This window comes from Trichechus manatus, unplaced genomic scaffold, assembly GCF_000243295.1.
Source record: "Trichechus manatus latirostris isolate Lorelei unplaced genomic scaffold, TriManLat1.0 scaffold00075, whole genome shotgun sequence".
In the NCBI taxonomy this organism is placed as follows: domain Eukaryota; kingdom Metazoa; phylum Chordata; class Mammalia; order Sirenia; family Trichechidae; genus Trichechus; species Trichechus manatus.
This window is the reverse complement of record NW_004444011.1, coordinates 12,977,377-12,999,917: the sequence shown is the minus strand read 5'-3', so window position 1 is coordinate 12,999,917 and position 22,541 is coordinate 12,977,377. Positions and strand designations below refer to the sequence as shown.

Below are 22,541 nucleotides of genomic sequence, written 5' to 3'. Positions count from 1 at the left end.
AGTAGAGGATCAGCAAAAACAAGGGAAACCCTCAGTGAGATGGGTTGACACAACAGCCACAACAATGGACTCAAATATACCAATGATCATGAAGATGGAGCAGGACTGGGGAGCACTTTATTCTGTTATACACTTCACCAAATAAGATATTCAGGAGGCTACCAGATACATGAGGAAATTCTCATGATCATTAGCCATTAGAGAAATGCAAATCAAAACTACAGTGAGATACCATCTCACCCCAACAAGGCTAGAATTAATCCAAAAAACACAAAATAATAAATATTGGAGAGGTTGTGGAGACACTGGAACACTTATACACTGCTGGTGGGAATGTGAAATGGTCCAACCACTTTGGAAACTGATTTGGCACTTCCTGTAAAAAGCTAGAAATAGAAGTACCATAGGATCCTGCAATCCCACTCTTTGGAATATATCTTAGAAAAATGAGAGCCATCACACAAATAGGTATATGCACACTCATGTTCATTGCAGCACTGTTCACAATAGCAAAAAGATGGAAACAACCTAGGTGCCTATCAACAGATGAATGGACAAACAAATTACGGTATATTCACACAATGGAATACTACACAAGGATAAAGAACAATGATGAATCTGAGAAACATCTCATAACATGGATAAATCTAGAAGGCATTATGCTGAGTGAAATTACTCAGTCACAAAAGGACAAGTATTGTATAAGACCACTACTATAAGAACTCAAGAGAGGGTTTAAACACAGAAGAAAACATTCTTTGATGGTTATGAGGGTGGGGAGGGAGGGAGAGGGGTATTCACGGACTAGAAAGTAGACAAGAATTATCTTAGGTGAAGGGAAGGACAACACACAATACAGGGGTAGTCAGCACAACTGGACTAAACCACAAGTTAAGAAGTTTCCTGAATACAACCAAACACTTAGAGGGACAGAGTAGCAGGGGCGGGGGTCTGGGGACCATGGTTTCAGGGGACATCTAGGTCAATTGACATAACAAAGTTTATTAAGAAAATGTTCTGCATCCCACATTGGTGAGTGGTGTCTGGGGTCTTAAAAGCTAGCGAGTGGCCATCTAAGATGCATCAATTGGTCCCAACCTACCTGGAGCAAAGGAGAATGAAGAACACCAAAGACACACAAAAAATATTATCCCAAGAGACAGAAAGGGCCACATAAACCAGAGACTCCATCAGCCTGAGACCAGAAGTAGATGGTGCCTGGCTACCACCAATGACCACCCTGACAGGGAACACAAGAGACAGTCCTGATGGAGCAGGAGAAAAGTGGGGTACAGAACTCAAATTCTAGTAAGAAGACCAGACTTAATGGTCAGACTGAGACTGGAGGAACCTCGAAAGACATGGCCCCCAAACTCTCTGTTAACCCAGAACTGAAACAATTCCTGAAGCCAACTCTTCAGACAAAGATTAGACTGGACTATAAGATATAAAATGATACTCGTAAAGAGTGTGCTTCTTAGTTCAAGTAGATACATGAGACTAAATGCGCAGCTCCTGTCTGGAGGTGGGATAAGAAGGCAGAAAGGGACAGGAGCTTGTTGAATGGACACAGGAAATCTGGGGTGGGAAGGAGGGGTGTGCTGTCACATTATAGGGAGAGCAACTAGTGTCACATAACAATGTGTGTATAAATTTTTTGTGTGAGAAACTAACTTGAGCTGTAAACTTTCACTTAAAGCACAATTAAAAAAAAACTTGGCCTTTGAAAAAACTTGGAGCTAATCAAGATAGTGTGCTATTGGTGTAAGGATAAACAAATAGATCAGTGGAATAGGACTCAACATATATATGGTTAATTGATTTTTCACCCACGGTGACAAAACAATTCAATGGAAAAAACAAAGTCATTTTACTAAATGGTGCTGCAATAATTGGATATCCAAATGGAGGTGGGGGGAAAGAACCTCATTCCCTACCTCACTCCATACACAGAAATTAATTCAATACTGTTCATAGACCTAAACATAAAAGCTAGTACTATAAATCTCCCAGACAAAAACATCAAAGAATATCTTTACACCCTTGGGGTAATCAAATACTTCTTAGATACAATGCATTAGATAAAAGATAAATAAGATAAAAAAAATTAGTAGGTCAATATTCAAGACAGCTCATTCATTCAATAAATCTTTATTGAGTAACTTAATGTGCCTGTCTCTCTTTTAAGTACTGAGGATACATCAGTGAACAAAACAGGCAAAAAACTGTCATTGTAGAGAACAGAAAGGTTGCTGGATGAAATAGTAATATACAAAAATTGATAGGATTTCTATATATCAGCAAACAAAAATTTGAAAACCATAACTTAGTCAACATTCACTCAATAACTCTTTGCTGACTCTACAATATTGTCAGACAGTGTTAGAGGAATTAGGGCTAGGACACAAAGAAAACAATGTCCCCTCCTTCAGAGAGCTTATATTCTAGAATGAGAAATAGATAATAAATAAATAGAGGTACAGTGTCAGGTAATGACAAGGGAAGACAGAAGAATTGATGCATGCAAATTATGGTCTTGGCAAAACATATTGAATATACTGTGGACTGCCAGAAGAACGAATGAATCAGTCTTAGAAATAATACAACCATAATACTCTTTAGAATCGAGGGTGGTGTGACTTCTACCTAGTTACTTTGGACATGTCATCAGGAAAAACCATTGTCTTAGTAGCCTAGTGCTGCTCCAACAGAAATACCACAAGTGGATGGCTTTCACAAAGAGTAATTTATTTTCTCACAGTCTAGTAAGCTGGAAGTCCAAATTCAGGGCGTCAGCTCCAAAGGAAGGCTTTCTCTCTCTGTCAGCCTTCTCATCAATGTTCCCCAGACTAGGAGCTTCTCCATGCAGGGACCCTGGGTCCAAAGGACATACTCTGCTCCTGGTACTGATTTCTTGGTGGTATGAGGTCCCCCCAATTCTCCACTTGCTTCCCTTTCCTTTTATCTCTTATAAGAGATAAAAGGTGGTACAGGCCACACCCCAGGGAAACTCCCTTTGCTTTGGATCAGGGATGTGACCTGGGTTAGGGTGGTGTTACAATCCCACCCTAATCCTCTTTAATGTAAAATTACAATCACAAAATGGAAGACAACCACACAACACTGTGAATCATGGCCTAGCCAAATTGATACACACATTTTTGGGGGGACATAATTCAAACCATGACAAACATCACATTTGGTAAAGTAGAGGATCAGCAAAAACAAGGGAAACCCTCAGTGAGATGGGTTGACACAACAGCCACAACAATGGACTCAAATATACCAATGATCATGAAGAAGCAGGACTGGGGAGCACTTTATTCTGTTATACATAAGGTTGCCATGAGTTGGACTTGACTCAACAGCTACTAACAACAGTGGCAAGTACTAAGAAGAAAAATAAAATAGGATAAGGGGGTGTTATTTTAGACAGGGTGGTCAGGATACATCTGAGTGTTCCAGCTCAGTCTTATTACGTGTTATATCATCAACAAAAGGCTCCGTGATGGCACAAATGATTAGGTGCTGGGCTGCTAACCAAAAGGTTGGGGGTATGAACGCACACACAGTGGCTCCAAAGGAAAAAGACCTGGCAATTTGCTCCCATAAATATTACAACCAAGAAAATTCTATGGGGCAGTTCTACTCTGTCACATGGGGTTGCTATGAGTCGGAATCAACTGAATGGCACCTAACAAGAAGAACAACATCAACAACGAATTGACTCAATGGCAACTGGTTTTTAATATCATCAACAATGTGAAATATTCTGAAATTACCTTCCTCTGCCTCTCACAAAGCAAAAAGGGAAAAGGGGAGATTTTTTTTCCTCAGCAGGTTAATTGAATTAAGTCATCTTCAAAACCTTTCTACCCAAGTTGTGATCCTGAACCAGCAGCATCAGCACCATCTGGGAGCTTGTCTGAAATGCAGAGTCAGGCCTCCATCATCCAACTGAATCAGAACATGAAATTTAGCAAGACCCTAGATGATCAACATGTACATTAAAATTTGAGGACCAATGGTCCAGAAGATTACTAAGTGAAGGTCATTTCTGTTGTAAGTACAATGCTGGTATAATTCAGTGCTAAATGGCAGAGAATATATTCCATTAGAAATGGTGATAGGACAATACATATAAGAATCAAATAAAACATTTTTTTAAAGCTTTATTGTTTTAGGGAAGTCTTTGTTTTAGACCCATATGTTTTATAAGCAAATATGCCATCTTTCCAAATACTTTAACTAAGATCTGTTAGCCAAAATATGATGTGGAACAAAAATAGTACTATTGCTGTTTCTCATTATCTCATTTTGATTCTTGAACCAATATCAACCATTTTCTAAAGTCACTGTGCAAGCATAAAATACACTTTCTGTAATTCCTTTAAATAAATGTTTTACAAAAAAACTCCTTTTTAGTTTTTGTCCCTCTCCTTTACCCCCCACCAGGCTCCAACTTTGTTACAGATTCAACCGTAACTTCTCTATTTTTTTCCCCTACTCAATTTCACCACAGTGTCCACAATCCAAACCTCATGTTTTGGAACTCGATGTGATTCATATGCCTCTCATACAGTTCTTATACACCCCAGGAAAATGTTTCCACTCACCCATCAGGATACAGTTTAGACCAAGGCAGAAATAACTTACAGGCCTTGCTATAAAGACTTTCTCATTATCATCTATATAAAGAGAAACATATTTATGAAATTATTTTTTAAAATAACTCAAGCAAGTAACACAAAGTAATCAAAATTCTTATGGATGAGAAAGGAAATAGCTGAGTCATTAAGATTTTTCTATAAAATAATTGAAAACCCTATAGAGCATAGTTCTACTCTGACACACATGGGATTGCCATGAGTCAGAATTGACTTGGTAGCAACCGGTTTTTTTGTTTTTTTTTTAAATTAGATTTAGTGTTCATTGAACAATAAAGTAGATAAAACTTGCTTTTGTGCTTGTTATACCCCATGTTCTAGAAGGATAGCTCACTGTCCATTTGTATTTAGCTGTAAACTGCCACAAAAGATACTTTAAAAATGTCCAAAGGGGTGGGGCCAAGATGGCAGAGTAGTCAGACACTTCCTGTGGTCCCTCTTACAACAAAGACCCAAAAGAAAACAAGTGAATTGATTATATATGACAATCTAGTAGCCCTGAACATCAAAGACAAAGTTGAGGAAGTGGAGTGAGTGGCAGGGGAAGGGAGAGGCAGTTCAGAAGCAGGGAGGAGTTGCCAGATTTGACCCAGCAGGAACCAGCACCCTGCAGGCTGGCGCGAGCAGTGAGGCAAGCAGTGGTGCTCAGGACACATTTTCCACATTGGGAGAGATCAAGCAGTGAAGAGTTGGCTCAAACCTCCAGAACCAGTGAGAAATGGTGCTCGACTAGTAAAAGATAAGTACAAGCATCTAATCTACCACACAGATCAAAACAAGAAAACCTCCTTTTGGGAAATACCTCTCTCCCATTTACCTGTTCCCTCCCAGCTCTGTTCCAGGTCCCAGGTCTAGCTTCAGAGATTGCTACGCTACCTGAGCTGGAATTAGGACCCTTCACGCGCCCTGAGCCATTCTCCTGGCTTTGGAGAGGGAACAAATTAACAAACAGGAAAACAAAAAATTTGCCACCTCCCCTAAGCTGGGAACTCAGGGCAGGCACAGCCCCTTTGCCTAGGCACAGGCATAAGGGATCCAGGGACATAGAATGTCTTTCACCCCTGCGTAGACCTGTGTGGGCCAATTTCAACAGTGTAGGCCCTCATTAGCACAGTATACCAGGATATATACCTGAAGCCTATTTTCACCTGTATCTGCTATAAGGGAGTGGCAGATTTGTGACATTGAACACCACCCTGCCCATTAAGCAGGGTCCTCACCTACACATATCAGGGGCCTGAGGACTGGTGGCTCCACCCACTCCACCAAGCCAACCGCAACACGGGTCCAAGATTAAGTGGTGACTCTCAGTCCTTACAGCCAACAGCACTGGGTGCCCAGAGTCCAGCTGCAAAACCCACTGACCTATGCACTCTAGGGAACAGGGAAATGCCTTCCACCCCACACTCAGGGGCAGCTGTCAGCCCCCTGCCTTGATCAGCCCATGACCCCTAACTGCAGCCAGATAACTGTGCCTACTAGAATCACCCCTGCCGTCTAGGACTGTAGGTGAGATCCTGCACCATACACTCAGTGACCGATGACCTGGACACCTGGCTGAAACCACACAAGAAAATTAAATGGACTCTTGGGCTTACATACCTAGTAGCAACTCTAGCCACCTGGAGACACGACATGAGAGCTTCAAAGATGCCAATAGTCGAACTAGCTCACATGATCAGCCTATTTGGTCATATCAAAATAAGAAGCTAGGACACAGTAAGGAAACATAAAATAAATAAATATAATAACTTATTGATGGCTTGGAGACAACATTCAATATCAAATCACATAAACAGGCAGATCATGATGGCTTCAGCAAGCAACCAAAACAAAGAATCAGAAAACCTTCCGAAGGAAGAGAACTTCTTGGAATTACTAGAGGTAGAATTCAAAAGACTAACATACAGAACTCTTCAAGAAATCAGGAAGGGGATCATTCAAAATGCAGAACAAGCCAAGGAACATACAGACAAAGCAACAGAGGAACTTAAGAAGGTCATTCAAGAGCAAAATGATAAATTTAACAGGCTGCAAGAATCCACAGAGAGACAGCAAACAGAAATCCAAAAGATTAACAATAAAATTTCAGAATTAGACAACTCAGTATAAAGTCATAGGAGAAGAATTGAGGCAATGGAAGTCAAAATTAGGGAGATTGAAGATAAAGCACTTGACACCAACTTATCTGAGGGAAAATTAGATCAAAGAATTTTAAAAAATGAAGAAACTGAAGAATTATGAGGGATTCTATCAAGAGGAATAACCTATGAGTGATTGGAATACCAGAACAGGGAGGGATATCAGAGAATACAGAGAGAACCATTGAAGATTTGTTGGCAGAAAACTTTCCTGATATCATGAAAGATGAGAAGCTATCTATCCAAGAAGCTCATCTAACCCCACACAAGGGAGGTCCCAAAAGAAAGTCACCAAGATATATTATAATCAAACTTGCCAAAACCAAAGATAAAGAGAGAATTTTAAGAGTGGCTAGGGATAAAAGAAACGTCACCTACAAAGGAGAGTCAATAAGACTAAACTCGGACTACTCAGCAGAAACCATGCAGGCAAGAAGGCAATGGGGAGACTTATATAATGCCTTGATGGAGAAAAAATACCAGCCAAGAATTATATATCCAGCAAAACTGTCTCTCAGATATGATGGTGAAATTAGGGCATTTCCAGATAAATAGAAGTTCAGGGAATTTGTAAAAATCAAACCAAAATTATAAGAAATACTAAAGGGAGTCCTCCAGTTAGAAAATTAGTAACATCAAATAATAACCCAAGACTAGAACACAGGACAGAGCAACCAGATATCAACCCTGATAGGGAAGTCACAAAAATAGATCAAAGCTAAAACCCTGAAAATAGGGAAATAGAGACATCAATATGTAAAAGATGACAACATTAAGACAAAAAAGAGGGACTAAAAAATGTAGTCATAGATCTTTCATATGGAAAGGAAGTCAAGACGATATAGAGATATGAGAGATTGGTTTAAACTTAGAAAAATAGGGGTAAATGTTAAGGTAACCACAAAGGAAACTAACAATCCTACACATTAAGATAAAAAACAAGAAAAACATAAAGAGTCAGCAGATACAAAATCCACAACAAGGAAAAGATGAAAAGAAAATACATAAAGAAAAACGACTCAGCACAGAAAATTAAGTGGAACACAGAAACTGTCAACAAAACAAAAAAATACATCAAAATGACAGCACTAAACTCACACCTATCAATAACCACGCTGAATGTAAATGGACTAAATGCACCAATAAATAAACAAAACAGTAGCAGAATGGATTAAAAAAAAAAACACGATTTGTCTATATGATATCTATAAGAGACACATCTTAGATTAAAGACACAAACAAACTAAAACTCAAAGGATGGGAAAAAATACATCAAGCAAACAACACTCACAAAAGAGTAGGAGTAACAATATTAATCTCTGACAAAATAGACTTTAAGGCAAAATCCATCACAAAGGATAAGGAAGGACACTATATAATGATTAAACGGTCAATACACGAGGAGGACATAACCATAATACATATTTATGCACCCAATGACAGGGCTCAAAATGCAGGAAACAAACTCTAACAACAATGAAAAGAGAAAGAGACAGCTCCACAATAATAGTAGGAGACTTTAACAAGCCAGTTTTGGTGAAGGACAGAACATCTAGAGAGAAGCTCAATAAAGGCATGGAAGATCTAAATGCTACAATCAACCAACTTGATTTCATAGACATATACAGAACAATCCACCCAGCTGCAGCCAAGTATACTTTCTTTTCCAATGCACATGGAACATTCTCCAAAATAGACCACATATTAGGCCATAAAGCAAGTCTTAACAGAATCCAAAATATCAAAATATTGCAAAGCATCTTTTCTGACCATAAAGCCATAAAAGTAGAAATCAATAAAAGGAAAAGCAAGGGAAAAACTCAAATACATGGAAACTGAACAACACCTTGCTCAAAAACTACTGGGTTATAGAAGAAATTAAGGATGGAATAAAGAAATTCATAGAATCAAATGAAAATGAAAACACATTCTACCAGAACCTTTGGGATACAGCAAAAGCTGTGCTCAGAGGTCAGTTTACAGCAGTAAACGCACACAACCAAAAAGAAGAAAGGACCAAAATCAAAATATTAACCCTACACCTGGAACAAGTAGAAAGACAGCAGCAAAAGAAGCCCTCGGGTGCCAGAAGAAAGGAAATAATAAGAATTAGAGCAGAATTAAATGAAATAGAGAATAGAAAAACAATTGAAAGAATTAACAAGACCAAAAGCTGGTTCTTTGAAAAGATCAACAAAATCGAGAAGCCACCGGCCAAAATTACAAAAGGAAAACACAAGAGGAAGCAAATAACCCAAATAAGAAATGAGATGGGTGATATCACAACAGACCCAACTGAAATTAAAAGAATCATAACAGAATATTATGAAAAATTGTATTCTAACAAATTTGAAAACCTACAGGAAATGGACACATTTCTAGAAACACACTACCTACCTAAACTAATACAAACAGAGATAGAACAACTAAATAAACCTGTAACAAAAGAAGAGATTGAAAAGGTAATTAAAAAGACCCCCAACAACAAAAAAAAAGAGAGCCCTGGCCCTGAAGGCTTCACTGAAGAAGTCTACCAAACTTTCAAAGAAGAGCTAATACCACTACTACTAAAGGTATTTCAGAATACAGAAAAGGATGGAATATTCCCAAACTCATTCTATGAAGCCAGCATAACCCTGATACCAAAACTAGGCAAAGACACCACAAAAAAAGAAAATTACATGCCAATATCCCCCATGAACAGAGATGCAAAAATCCTCAACAAAATTCTAGCCAATAGAATTCAACAACATATCAAAAAAATAATTCACCATGACAAAGTGGGATTCATACCAGGTATGCAGAGATGGTTCAACATTAGAAAAACAATCAATGTAATCCATCACGTAAATAAAACAAAAGACAAGCACCACATGATCTTATCAATTGATGTGGAAAAGTTATCTGACAAAGTCTAAAACCATTCATGATAAAAACTCTCAGCAAAATGGGAAAAGAAGGGAAATCCCTCAACATAATAAAGGGCATTTATACAAAGCCAACAGCCAACATCATCCTAAATGAAGAGAGTCTGAAAGCATTCCCCTTGAGAATAGGAACCAGACAATGATGCTCTTTATCACCGTTCTTATTCAACATTGTGCTGGAGGTCCTGGCCAGAGCAATTAGGCTAGAGAAAGAAATAAAGTCATCCAAATTGGTAAGGGAGAAGTAAAAGCATCTCTATTTGTGGATGATATGATCTTACACACAGAAAACCCCAAAGAATCCACAAGAAAACTACTGGAACCAATAGAAGATTTCAGCAAAGTATCAAGATACAAGATAAACCTACAAAAATCAGTTGGATTCCTCTACACCAACAGAGAGAACTTCAAAGAGGAAACCACCAATTCAATACCATTTACAGTAGCCCCCAAGAAGATAAAATACTTAGGAATAAATCTAACCAGAGACATAAAAGATCTAAACAAAGAAAACTACAAGACATTACTGCAAGAAGCCAAAGGAAAAACATACCTTACTCATGGATGGGAAGACTCATCATTGTGAAAATGTCAATTCTACCCAAAGTGATACAGAGATACAATACAGTCTTGATCCAAATTCCACCAGCATTTTTTTTTATGAGATGGAGAAACAAATCACCAACTTCATATGGAAAGGGAAGAGGCCCTGGATAAGTAAAGTATTACTGAAGAAGAAGAACAATGTGGGAGGCCTCACACTACCTGATTTTAGAACCTATTATACTGCTCCAGTAGTCAAAACAGCCTTGTATTGGTACAACAACAGGTACATAGACCAATGGAAGAGAATTGAGAATCCAGTTGCAAATTCAACCACCTATGAGCAGCTGATATTTGGCATAGGCCCAAAGTCCATTAAATGGGGAAAAAGCAGTTTCTTTAACAAACGATGATGGCATAACTGGATATCCATTTGCAAAAAAAGGAAACAAGACCCATACCTCACGCCATGCACAAAAACTAACGTAAATGGATCAAAGACCTAAATATAAAATCTAAAACAATAAAGATCATGAAAAAAAAAATAGGCGCAACACTAGGAACCCTAATACAGGGTATAAACAGAATACAAAACATAATTAACAATGCACAAACACCAGAAGAAAAACTAGATAATTGGGAACTCCTAAAAATCAAACACTTATGCTCATCAAAAGACTTCACCAAAAGAGTAAAAAAAAACAACTTACAGACTGGGAAAAAAATTTTGGCTGTGACATATCCGATCAGGGTCTAATCTCTAAAATCTACAAAATACTGGAAAACTTCAACTACAAAAAGTCAGATAACCCAATTAAATAATGGGCAAATAACATGAACAGGCACTTCACCAAAGAAGACATTCAGGCAGCTACCAGATACATGAGCTAGAAATAGAAGTACCATATGATCCTGCAATCCTACTCCTTGGAATATACCCTAGAGAAATAAGATCCATCACATGAATAGATATATGCACACTCATGTTCATTGCAGCACGGTTCATAATAGCAAAAAGATGGAAAAAACATCAAGAGATGAATGGATAAACAAATTATGGTAGAGTCACACAATGAAATACTAAGCAAAATAAAGAACAACAATGAATCCATGAAACATCTCATAACATAGATGAATCTGGAAGGCATTATACTGAGTGAAATTAGTCAACTGCAAAAGGACAAATATTGTATGAGACCACTATTAGAAGAACTCAAGAAAAAGTTTAAAGACAGAAGAAAACATTGTTTGATGGTTACGAGGGTGGCGAGAGAGGGAGAGGGGAATTCACTAACTGAATAGTAGACAAGAATTATCTTAGGTTAAGGGAAGGACAACACACAATACAGGGCAAATATGGAAAGCCCAACCATAGCCTAATATGTAATTTAGTATTGTAAATAATTTTTAATTAAAGATGGCAATTTAATAACAAAGTCTTATCACTCAATATTTGCTAAGCATCTCCTACTTGTGTGACATGGCATAGATTCCTCTGCACTGATTGATTAAAAAGTCCTGTTTCACTTACTATATGCTGTATACTATCTACTTCTGGAAAATACCACTATTGCTCATTGATTTAGTGTAAGACCACTCAGAATGTGGAAGAGCCCTATTGCTAATTCCATATCCATAGCTGACATTCAAAAGTCTCACAGATGACTGAGGAGCATCAGAGTGATTTTACCAATCAACCACTAAACCTCAAAATCATTTTTATGGTTCTAGTAGAAGGAAAGGTGGATTAGGGGTGGAGATATGGTGAGGAGTATATGGATAAAGAAATCCTAATTGAGATTGGGATCTCTCTGCAGAAAGCAAGAACGTCTGTGATTCTCTGAAAGAACCCAAATGCTCCAAATTCCAAGAAAAGACGAAAAACTACTGCTCTTTGAACATGAACGTTCCACAAGTAAATTCACCAAGAGCTTAGAATGTACTTCTGGTAGCAATAGGTAGGACTCTAGAACTATTCTCCAGAGAATTTCAATGCTATTTGTAAGCCAAACTATGACTAAAACAGAGGAAATTTGAAAAACAGATTTCCTGAACTTCCCACTGTATTCTCTTTAACAGTTCCTTGGACATAACACATATGCCGTTAGCTGTCCATCCTACTAGTAACAGTGCTTCCTTCCTGCAGATTCATTAACACTGAAACAATATACCATTAAAAAAAAAAAAAAAAGGATTTACATGAAAGACAACTGGAGCTGGTTGCCAGGGGAACTGACTATGTTCCAGACGCATTCCACATTAGAAGGATAAACTTCTGGGTAGCCAGGGCTGTTGAAGGTGCCTTCAGCCATGTGGAAGGTCCCACCACAAGCTAGAAGAAAAGGAAAATAAAATAAGTGCTAGAGCCAAGATTGAATACAAAACATCATAAGACAAAGGAGAAAGAATGCTAGATGAACTATTATCAGCATCAAAGGATATCCTATTCCCATGTTACATCAGAAAAATTAATAATCCATGCCATGTATGATAAACAGCAGTTCTCAGTGGCTGATCAGAAGGAATCTCTGCAGTGTCTTTCTAAAGGCCCTTTCTCCCTGTGAACTGTGAAGACTTGTTTTAATCAGTGCTTGTGATCAGGATTATCTTCAACCCTGGCCTAAACAGAAGGCAATATTTCGGCCACGGAAAGACAAACACACAAATATTCTATGTGTTCAAAGGCATTTAACTGCTAACAAGGAAGCCAGCAGCTAGCAATCAGGCACTCTCTTGGTCAGTAAACCCAGTACGGGGTGCATCTGGCTTCCTCTCCTCCCCATGTGCCACTGTCTATCCTGTCTTGCCATCAGTGACAACAGACCCTGTCTGGGCCTAGCAGTGAGGCCAGTGACACTGGAGAACAGCCACATGGTTGTTCCTCCACAAGAGGTGCCTTTGACATTGTCAGTCAGGGGCTGCCTTGACAATCATTTTATAAAGGAGAACACCAAGACACAAATAAACAGGCTGTCCTGGATAGTATCATCATGGGGCTTAGCATAAAAGGAGGCCAGATTTCCAACCAATTCTCCCTATAGTTCACTCTGTTCAAAATTACAAGTATATTAATCCTAATTTGGAAGATCAAAGAGGTCATCTCAAGAATTGGACCCCCGACTTTGAAGAGTCCCAATGACAAACCAAGGATTTCTGCCACATTTCTGTTAATCTAATAAAGCCATTTGCTAACCTGTCTTACCTGATGACGATGCAGCATATAAAGCATGAAAACCCTCAGAATTCACTCTAGAATCAGAGACGAACTTCAGCGTCAGGGCATTGCTGAAAGAAGTGACGGGATGCGGCATGGAGATGCCACAATAACGGCCTACATGTGAAGATAACAACAAGGAAGTGAACGATGACGCGGCACAGGACGTTATTTCTGTTAAGCGTGACTTTGCTCTAATTATAAGAGACCAAAGCAAACAGAAGTAATCCTTAGTAGGAGAACCATTTGAATCAGGGTCAGTGTTTGACAAAATACCTGAAAATTAAAAATAAACTATAAATGCAAGCATAGCGGAGATGATTTATAAAGATGATGAAGAATATTAGAAGGCCACAGGAAAAACTTAGATGATCTGGCTCCAAATGTAACTTAAGCTAAAATCTCTAGCACAGTGGGGACTTGCATAAATAAGCTAATACTTAGAGGCAATATATCGTAGCAGAGAAAATATGTGGATGCTGGAGCCAGACTACCCAGATTCAACTCCTGGCTCTGCCACTTACTAGTTATGTGACCTGTAGGAAGTTACTCAAGTGCTTTGTGCCTCAGTTTCCCATTTGATACAGTGATACATGGATAATAATAATACCTACATCATAAGGGTCTGGGAATTAATTGAGTTACTATTTATAAACTGCTTAGAATAGTATTCAGCACAAGGTAAGTACTATGTGTTTGTTAAATAATATACCCTCATCCCTGCAAATGCTTATTGACAAAGATCTCCGGCAGTAAAATCAGAGTTGAACATAAAGCATAAAGCATTCACTTATTGCACACTATAGCCTCAGGCACTGTTCTGGGCACTAGGAATGAAGCAATTAGAAAACCAAAGTCCCTTCTCTGATGGAGTTTGTATTTTAGTGGAGCAAGAGAAACCTGTATATAAAAAAACAAACAAAAAAAAAACCCAGTTGCTGTCGAGTCGATTCCGACTCATAGCAACCCTATAGGACAGAGTACAACTGCCCCGTAGGGTTTCCAAGGAGCAGCTGGTAGATTTGAATTGCTGACCTTTTGGTTAGCAGTCAAATACTTAGCCACTGTGCCACGAGGACCCCACCTGTATATAAAGCTCAAAAGTTATTAAACTCATAGAGAAAATTTAAATTAACTGAGATTATTTTCCCTGAGGACATTTCAGAAACTATTGTTAGATGCCATCGAATCAGCCGGACTCCTAGTGACGCCATGCACAACAGAACAAAACACTGCCTGGTCAGGTAATGGATCAGACAGTTGTGATCCACGGGGTTTTCACTGACTGATTTTCAGAAGTAGATCCCCAAGCCTTTCTTCCTAGTCCATCTTTGTGTGGAAGCTCCACTGAAACCTGTTCAGCATCACAGCAACACGCAAGCCTTGACTGACAGGTGGTATCCACATATGAGATGCATTTCAGAAACTAAATAGCAGCAGTCTTGAATTACACTGGGATGTCTTACATATAGAGTGACAGACTTGTTTTATTTTTTTTTTCCACTGAGACAAAGCCAAGAAGAAACATACTAAATTTGAATATAAGAACTTTGTTCAAAATTTAACAAGAAATTTCTGACAGAATGCTATCCAATGTTGAAGGCTACGTTTCACTATTATCTAAAGTAGTTGCAACTTTTTATTTTATTTTTAAAAAATACACATAAACTATTCATTTTCCTTGAATATAAACAGGCTCAGTTTCTTGGATCTCACATGAAGCCCTGCTTTCTTACCCTTTAATTATCTTTAGTTGGCTTATACTGTTCTTCATATTTATTGGAAACATTCTAACCTCTAATGGCAGACTATGAAGATGTATGTATAAATAAAACACAGCCAAGGCCACAAATATAAATTAGTGAAAACCACAGTACCTCGGAGAGGTGCATCATAGTCGCTACCATCCAAAATTTCTAAAAAGTCACGTGAGCATGCTGTGCTGCTTTCAAGCCCAAAGTGGCTAAAGGAGAGGGTTATGTGACTGACTGTAAGAAAAAAAGAGATTATTTAACAAAGTACTGGCAAACAAAACATACAAGGGAGAGAAAATTTACCTCAGATAATTGCATAAGAGGATTCTCCAGCAGTGAAGCAAAGAATTTGGCAGATTTGCACCAGCAATTTACTGGGTTAGAGAGAAAGGAACAACTGCTGTGCTAGAGGGTTTTCCTTTGAAGCGTAATAGGATCAATATTTTCTAAAGAGCCCGTAGAATCTGAAATATGGGTAGTGGTAAATAAGAGAACACTCTTGGGTAGGTTCATTCCAGAGACAACATGGGGAACATCTGGTTGGAAAGATGATGGAAACTAATCTTTTTTTATATAGACCACTGTTGTATTCCCCTTGGAAGCATTTTTATCTGAAAGAATAATTTCTGTAAATTCCGAATCTTTTCCTGTGCTTGTACATAAGACACCCTATCTCACTGGCACACACATCCTAGCACACACAGTTTTATTTTAAGGCCAGAGCCAGGCCCTAGTGCTTCAGAGACATTTAGAAAGAAAGCTTTGAATTACTTGCACAACAGCAAGTGCCTGGGTACATTTTCCTTTTGTTGTTCTTCCAGAGTCTCTAATCTTCAGAATAGGATCTTTTTCTGTTGCTGCAGCTTGAGCTGGGGAGATCTTTCATCTAAGTGCCTTACAGCTCATTAGAAAATCACCCTCAGGCACAAACTGCACTGTTCAACTGCAGGGGGCTTCTTTATCTATGGCTCAGTTTCTGGCTGGCAACTTTCTTTGGGCCTTTACAATCCCTGTCTGCAACTGTCTAAGGATTACATCACCATCCTCCAAGCTGTATGCATGTCAGTAAAGATACTATCAATTTGTTAACTCTTAACATCACTAGGAAAATTGTCAGAGATATGTAAGCCAAATCCTTCATTTTACAGATTAGAAAATGGAGTCCAAATAGCTTAAGCGACTTGCCTATTATCACACAGGTCATTAATCACAGAGCTGAGTCAAGAACCAAATGTCTTTCCACGTTACATCTAAAAAATCATAAACTTCCTGATAATCTCAAAAGGGGGCAGGGCTCATCTGAAACAGGATCCATAATAGCCCAGAATCACTCCCTTTGCAGCCATTTTGCTGTGTCCTTAGGGGTCTCCTGATATTCTCTGTCTTTAAAAATGTGGACAGTAATCCTTACTACCAGAGGGTTATCAAGTCAGAAATTAAGATGTTACAATTCAAAAAAGAAAACGAACAAGTACTTATTAAGTGTGCCTTCTAGGCTTTGCTGGGATTTTTTTTTTTTTTTTTTTTTAATGCATGCATTGCAGGCAAGACCAGGTTTTATAATTGGTTTCCATCTTTATTGAAGTTCAATAGGCCCATGGCATTGTATTCTCAATCAGTGTGTTATTAATTCTCCAGGGTATGGTTCTTATTATTCATTCAGCAACCATCTACTACACTCAAGGCACACATGTCAAAAACCATTTATCAATTATTTTTACTTATTCCCAAACTCCCACCCCTGACACTGTGGTAACAAAGTTATAAGTTTGTTTTTTTGTTTTGTTTTGTTTTATTTTATCCTTAGCTCTTGAAACTTAAAAAAAAATTTTTTTTTTGTTTAATTAAGTAAAAACAGTGAAAATTACTTCCTTTTCAGATTAGGAGATGCTCTTCTTGCACACATCAGGATTTGGGACTTTCAGAAGAGGGAGGTCATCAGTTGTTACCACCGAGGAGATAAGAATATTAGTCATACACTGTCTTTCCCTCGGACATGATCTGTCCAGATAGCTTTTCTTTTTCGTTTTTGCTACTTACATGGAGGTTGAGCTTGAATTATCCAGCTGCAGTTCTGATTGTTTGGATACTTGGCAGGGAACAATGGAGAAGAAATAGTATCAAAAGAATTGGTGAGGAGGAAGCCTCCACAGGCTGGAGAACACACAAACATACATATATGTCAATTACTTTTGATTTCTACTGACTGTACAGAACAATTAGGAAGTGAATAATTTGATGAATGAAAACATAAATTACTTTCCTTATTCCTGAAATGAATGCCAAGGAAGTCACATACAAACCGTGAGAAAATGGGAACATATTTGACATTCAGAATAATATTTTTAAATGACAGGAAATGGGAAATTGTCACACAGCAACAGATTAAGTGGCTATGAATTGCCTCGCCAATTCAAATAAAACTCTGGCAACGATTCACTTACTCTGTCCACTCATAAATTGCAGCTACAAGTGGCCTATCGTTTTAAGAAAATAAATTCTCAAGTGAACAAGCCTGCATAAGGATTACTGCACTTTATCAAAGAATTGCAAAGTTCTATGGGAATCCAGAAGAGGGAGAGTTTATGGCCAACAGGAGAGCATAAGAGGAGAGCTCATGGAGGGGGCAGAGGCTGAACAATGAATTCGAGGATGAGGAAGAGTAGTCCAGGGAGAGGACAACCTGAGCAACGACACTGAGGAGGGTAAGAGCTACACCTGTGCAGACTTGGCTGCAGCGTGGGGTGTTGGAGGTGCGGCTGGAAAGACAGATTGGAGGCAGGTTCCAAGCCCCTTGGGTAATACATGGAGGAGTTTGGGCTTCATTCTCCAGGCAGCATTGAGCCAGGAGAGAATGGTATGAAACCCATGTAACACCTACTTCAAGGGTTAAAACGTGACTATATTAACAGTGAGCCTTGTGATTTATATTGGTATATCTCCTTCTAGTATAAAACCTTGGTTAAAGGTTAGATAAATGAATCTGGGGAAAAAAAATGTGTACTGTCTCTAGTATTAAAGGTGCTTTACAGTACCATTCTGAAAGCTTGCTTGGATACACATCTATCCAAAGGAAGGTAACATCATCTAAATAGACAAGGCCGAAGTTAAAAGTATAAACAATTGGAATAATTTCAAGTCATAATTTTTTTCTTGTTCTATTTAAATTTTTACACAGTTAAGTACAAAACTGTCACCAATTTCTGAGGGCCAGTCTCATTTTATTGGAGCACCAAGAGGGGCACTAAGAACCATTGGTCTGTGCCTCGGGGAGACCCGCATGACACTTGCCTTGCCTGAAGCGAGCTCGGAAGCCTCTGCTCTGTCTGGACGCTCCAGACCGAAATCGCACAAAGAGAGTATTTCCTGAAGAGGTGAGGGGATTAGTCGGCTGCTGTCTTCCACACACACTGGCAAGGCGGGTGGTTGCAGAGTTGAAGCCATCATATGCCTACAAAGAAAGACAACAGGTAAAATAGTGGCTTAGAACTTCAGATTTGCATTTCTAAGACTTCTTTCCATGGACTATCTGCCATACCCGTGAACTAGTGGAAAACAACACATTTGCTGGATCTACTAAAATTGGCTTATTTTATTGTCTTGCCACACAGTTTCATGGGAGATACTGACTCTCTGGCCATTTCTAAGGACACTAATATTGTTTTCAGTGGGAGTTTCTCTGCCTGCGCCACTATTAGACCTCTGGGTGTCTTTATAAATCCTGTCCCTTTCACAACCCTCCTCCCTCCTCGACCCCAGTACAGTCACATCATAGGCCATACCTCCAGCATGTGCTGAAAATATATGATGCAAAAGGAATATATGAGTAAATAGAGGAGAAATAATGATGCAGAACCATTCATTTTTCAGAAACCAAACATTTTCTGGAACTTTTTCTTCTTGATGGGGTCATGGTCAAGAAAGAAGAGAAACGGCAGAATTCTTTCAAATGATACGAGTGATATAAGCTTGATTTAGAAAATTATCATTTTAAAAAATATACTGGGCTCTGTGTCTGCTCAATAATATGCTAGGATTTAGCTAGCACTCAGTATGTGCGAATAGAATAGAGTTCACATTACAACTACCCTAAATGGCTGTGTTGGTTTGTGAAATTGGAGCTTGCTCATTTCATTAGAATTTTGTGTGTCTGCTATGAATTTTTGAAGGCTTTTCTGTGTAAACCAAAGGAAAATGAGTTCCTTTTTTTTTTTTTTTTGATGATAATCATAGTAATAGCTACCATCCATCAAGTGCTTCTTATGTGGCAGGAACTGGGTTCAGTCCTTCACATATTATCATTCTATTTTATTCTTTCAACATTCTATTTTTAAAAGGAAGACAACTGATGTACAGAGAACCAAGTGACGTGGCCAAGTCACACAATTCCTAAAGGGAGTACATTATGCTGAATGAGACGACTTGATTTTGAACTCTTTCATTTTGTTTAATGCAAGATATCAATTGGCCAGGATACATACATCAACCCAACAACCACCAGAGTGAGATTAAAAGTAGTAAGTTAAATTATGGCTGTCTCATTCAAAAGAAATTTCTATTTCTATTTCATAAGAAAGTCTTGGGAAAAAATAGCAAGTTTAGGGATTTAGTGAAAGGATATTACTCATAAATGACTTTAAATATTCAATGATGACTATAATCAGTGTTTTCTTTAGCATGTAAGTATGATTGCAAAGCCATTCTCAGTTTGATTTATACAAGCACATAAATCAAACGTCGATTTATAACTAACTAATGAGGGAGCTCTGGTGGCGCAGTGGTGAAGAGCTTGGCTGCTAACCAAAAAGTTTGGCAGTTCGAATCCATCAGCTGCTCCTTGGAAACCCTACGGGGCAGTTCTACTCTGTCTTATAGTGTCGCTATGAGTCAGAATCGATTTGACAGCAACGGGTTTGGTTTGGTTTTAATGAAGGGGATAAGGCTTTACAATAGTTAATTTAAAATAAATTGTTCTGGAACAGCATTTCTTTCTTTTTTTCTCCTTTTCTTCCTCCTCTTCTTTTTCTCTTTTTTATTCAATGATCAATTTTTTAAACCTATGTATTGAATAAATGAAACTTTAAACAGATTTTTATTCAACATTTAAACATTGATTAAAAATGAAGTTACATTTCTATAACAGATTCAAAATACAGTTTCCAATCTAGTATGACTGCTTCGTTTGAACACTTTGAAAACCTTAAATAGAGGTCAATACAACACAAAAACCATCATTACAAAATCTCTGACTAAATTTAACACTGCAACCTACTCTTAAATATTACTACTATTGGTATAATTGAAGTCTTCATTTTATTTATACTTGGTTTTATACCCTCCTAAAGTTATAGGTATCCTAGGATTTCAGTAATGTTATACTAATACTATTGTGGCTTTAATATCAAAAGATAAAAAATACCTTCTTAGAACATCCTGGGTTACAGGGAATGGAGAATAAATTAATTTTTGGTCAAGGCACAAGACTGCTTGCTTCTCTCAAGCTGACTAATTCATTCATCTGTTTATTTATTTAAAATAGCATTTCTTAAACTCTATTGAAACATGGGATCCATGAACAGTTTACAGACTTTTCTCAAAAAACGAGAAAAACACATTTAGAAGACAAGACCATGGACTCACAAAGGCAAGAATGTTCTAAACCAAAAAAAAAAAAAAAACCCAAACCCATTGCCATCAAGTGGATTCCGACTCATAGTGACCCTATAAGACAGAGTAGAACTGCCCCATAGGGTTTCCAAGGAGCAGCCGATGGATTCGAACAGCCGATCTTTTTGGTTAGGAGCCATAGCTCTTAACACTGCGCCACAGGGCTCCAAGAATGTTCTAGTCTTGTTTATTCCACCACTGCCCCCAAATTCTAAGGTCCAGTGAGTAAATAGATTTTGGATTTTCTGTTTTTAAGTTGTCTTTTTCTCCCTGAGGTGTTGCAATCCTCTCATGGAAGAAGGGAAAAATAAGGCAAAAAAGGTAAGCTAAAAAGTTAACACTAGACACTTTAGAAAGTCCCCTGAATGAGCCATTTCCCTGAGGATCCTTTGAAAGGGGCAAATCTTCTTGGGCGAGGTGGGGGGGAGCTCTACAGGCTTCCCAGGCTCTCCCTGAGATCCTAGAATTCCAGGAGCTCTGCTGAACTTCATCTGGCCTGGGGCATTGCTTCATAAGGAATGGATCCAAAGTGGAAGGCTTCCAAACATCACTGAATCAAAATTACATACCAATGATACTACAAATTTGATTAGCATGTTATAATTTTACAAGCACCATTAAAAATAGTCCTAACCTAGTCTTCAACAACATGTCATTTTTTTTTTTAAATGAAGAAAGTGAGACTTAGCAAAGTGTGCTGGCTATTAAACTATTGTCTCATGCACTGTAATCTAGTGACTCATCCAAAATCACACAGTGAGAATTAAGCCAGGAACTTAATTCTTCTCTCTCCATATTCTCTATTGTTGCATGTTACCTCTCTTTAAAATGCTCAGGGGCATTATTAAGTTATATGAGCCTAATTATCATTTTATGAAAGTAAAAAAACTTCAGGCCACTGAAGGCCCCGTTAAAAAAAAAGAAGGTTGTGAATAGACCTGAAGGCAGTGACTCAGACAGACACATGTACGCCAATGTTCATTGCATAGTTTTGGGTATTCACAATGGCCAAAACGTGGAAACAACCTAAATGTCCATCAACAGATGAATGATAAATAAAATACGGTATATGCATACAATGAAATATTACTCCACTATAAAGAGAAATGAAGTCCTGATATATGTCACAACTGAATAAACCTTGAAAACATTATGCTGAGTGAAATAAGTCAATCACAAAAGGACAAATATTGCATAATTTCATTAATATGAGGTACCTAGGATAGGCAAATATATGGACATCAGAGTTTAAAAGTGGTTACCAGGGGTGGGAGAGGGGGACAGAGGGGGGAATTATTGTTTAGGAAGCATTGAGTTTTTGTTTATGGGGATGGCAAATTTGGCAAAGTATATTGGTGACGGTTGTATAACATGATTGATGTAACTGATCGCACTGAATTGTATACTGAAAAATGTTGAAATGGCAGACTTTGTGTTATCTATATTTTTACAATAATTAAAAAATACTTCTAGAGACTTCCGGCAAAATGGTGCTCTAGGCAGAAGCACCATGCCGTCGCTCCACAGCAAAGATCTGAAAAACTAAGCTGAACAGAGAAAACAACAATCCTGAAACCTTAAAACATCAAATGAAGAGATAAAGAACTCAGCCAAGCACCAAATGGAGT

At 38.2% G+C, this 22,541-nt stretch overlaps 1 protein-coding gene across 1 annotated transcript in view; it reads right to left on the bottom strand.

Annotated features, from left to right (window-relative positions):
• Positions 1-22,541, bottom strand: part of CUBN (cubilin) — a 396,867-nt gene that overhangs the window by 134,124 nt on the left and 240,202 nt on the right. Inside the window, 5 exon segments of the mRNA XM_004391280.1 lie at positions 12,478-12,610; positions 13,481-13,609; positions 15,370-15,480; positions 17,287-17,400; positions 18,538-18,697. Coding sequence (XP_004391337.1) covers positions 12,478-12,610; positions 13,481-13,609; positions 15,370-15,480; positions 17,287-17,400; positions 18,538-18,697 — 647 coding nt within the window.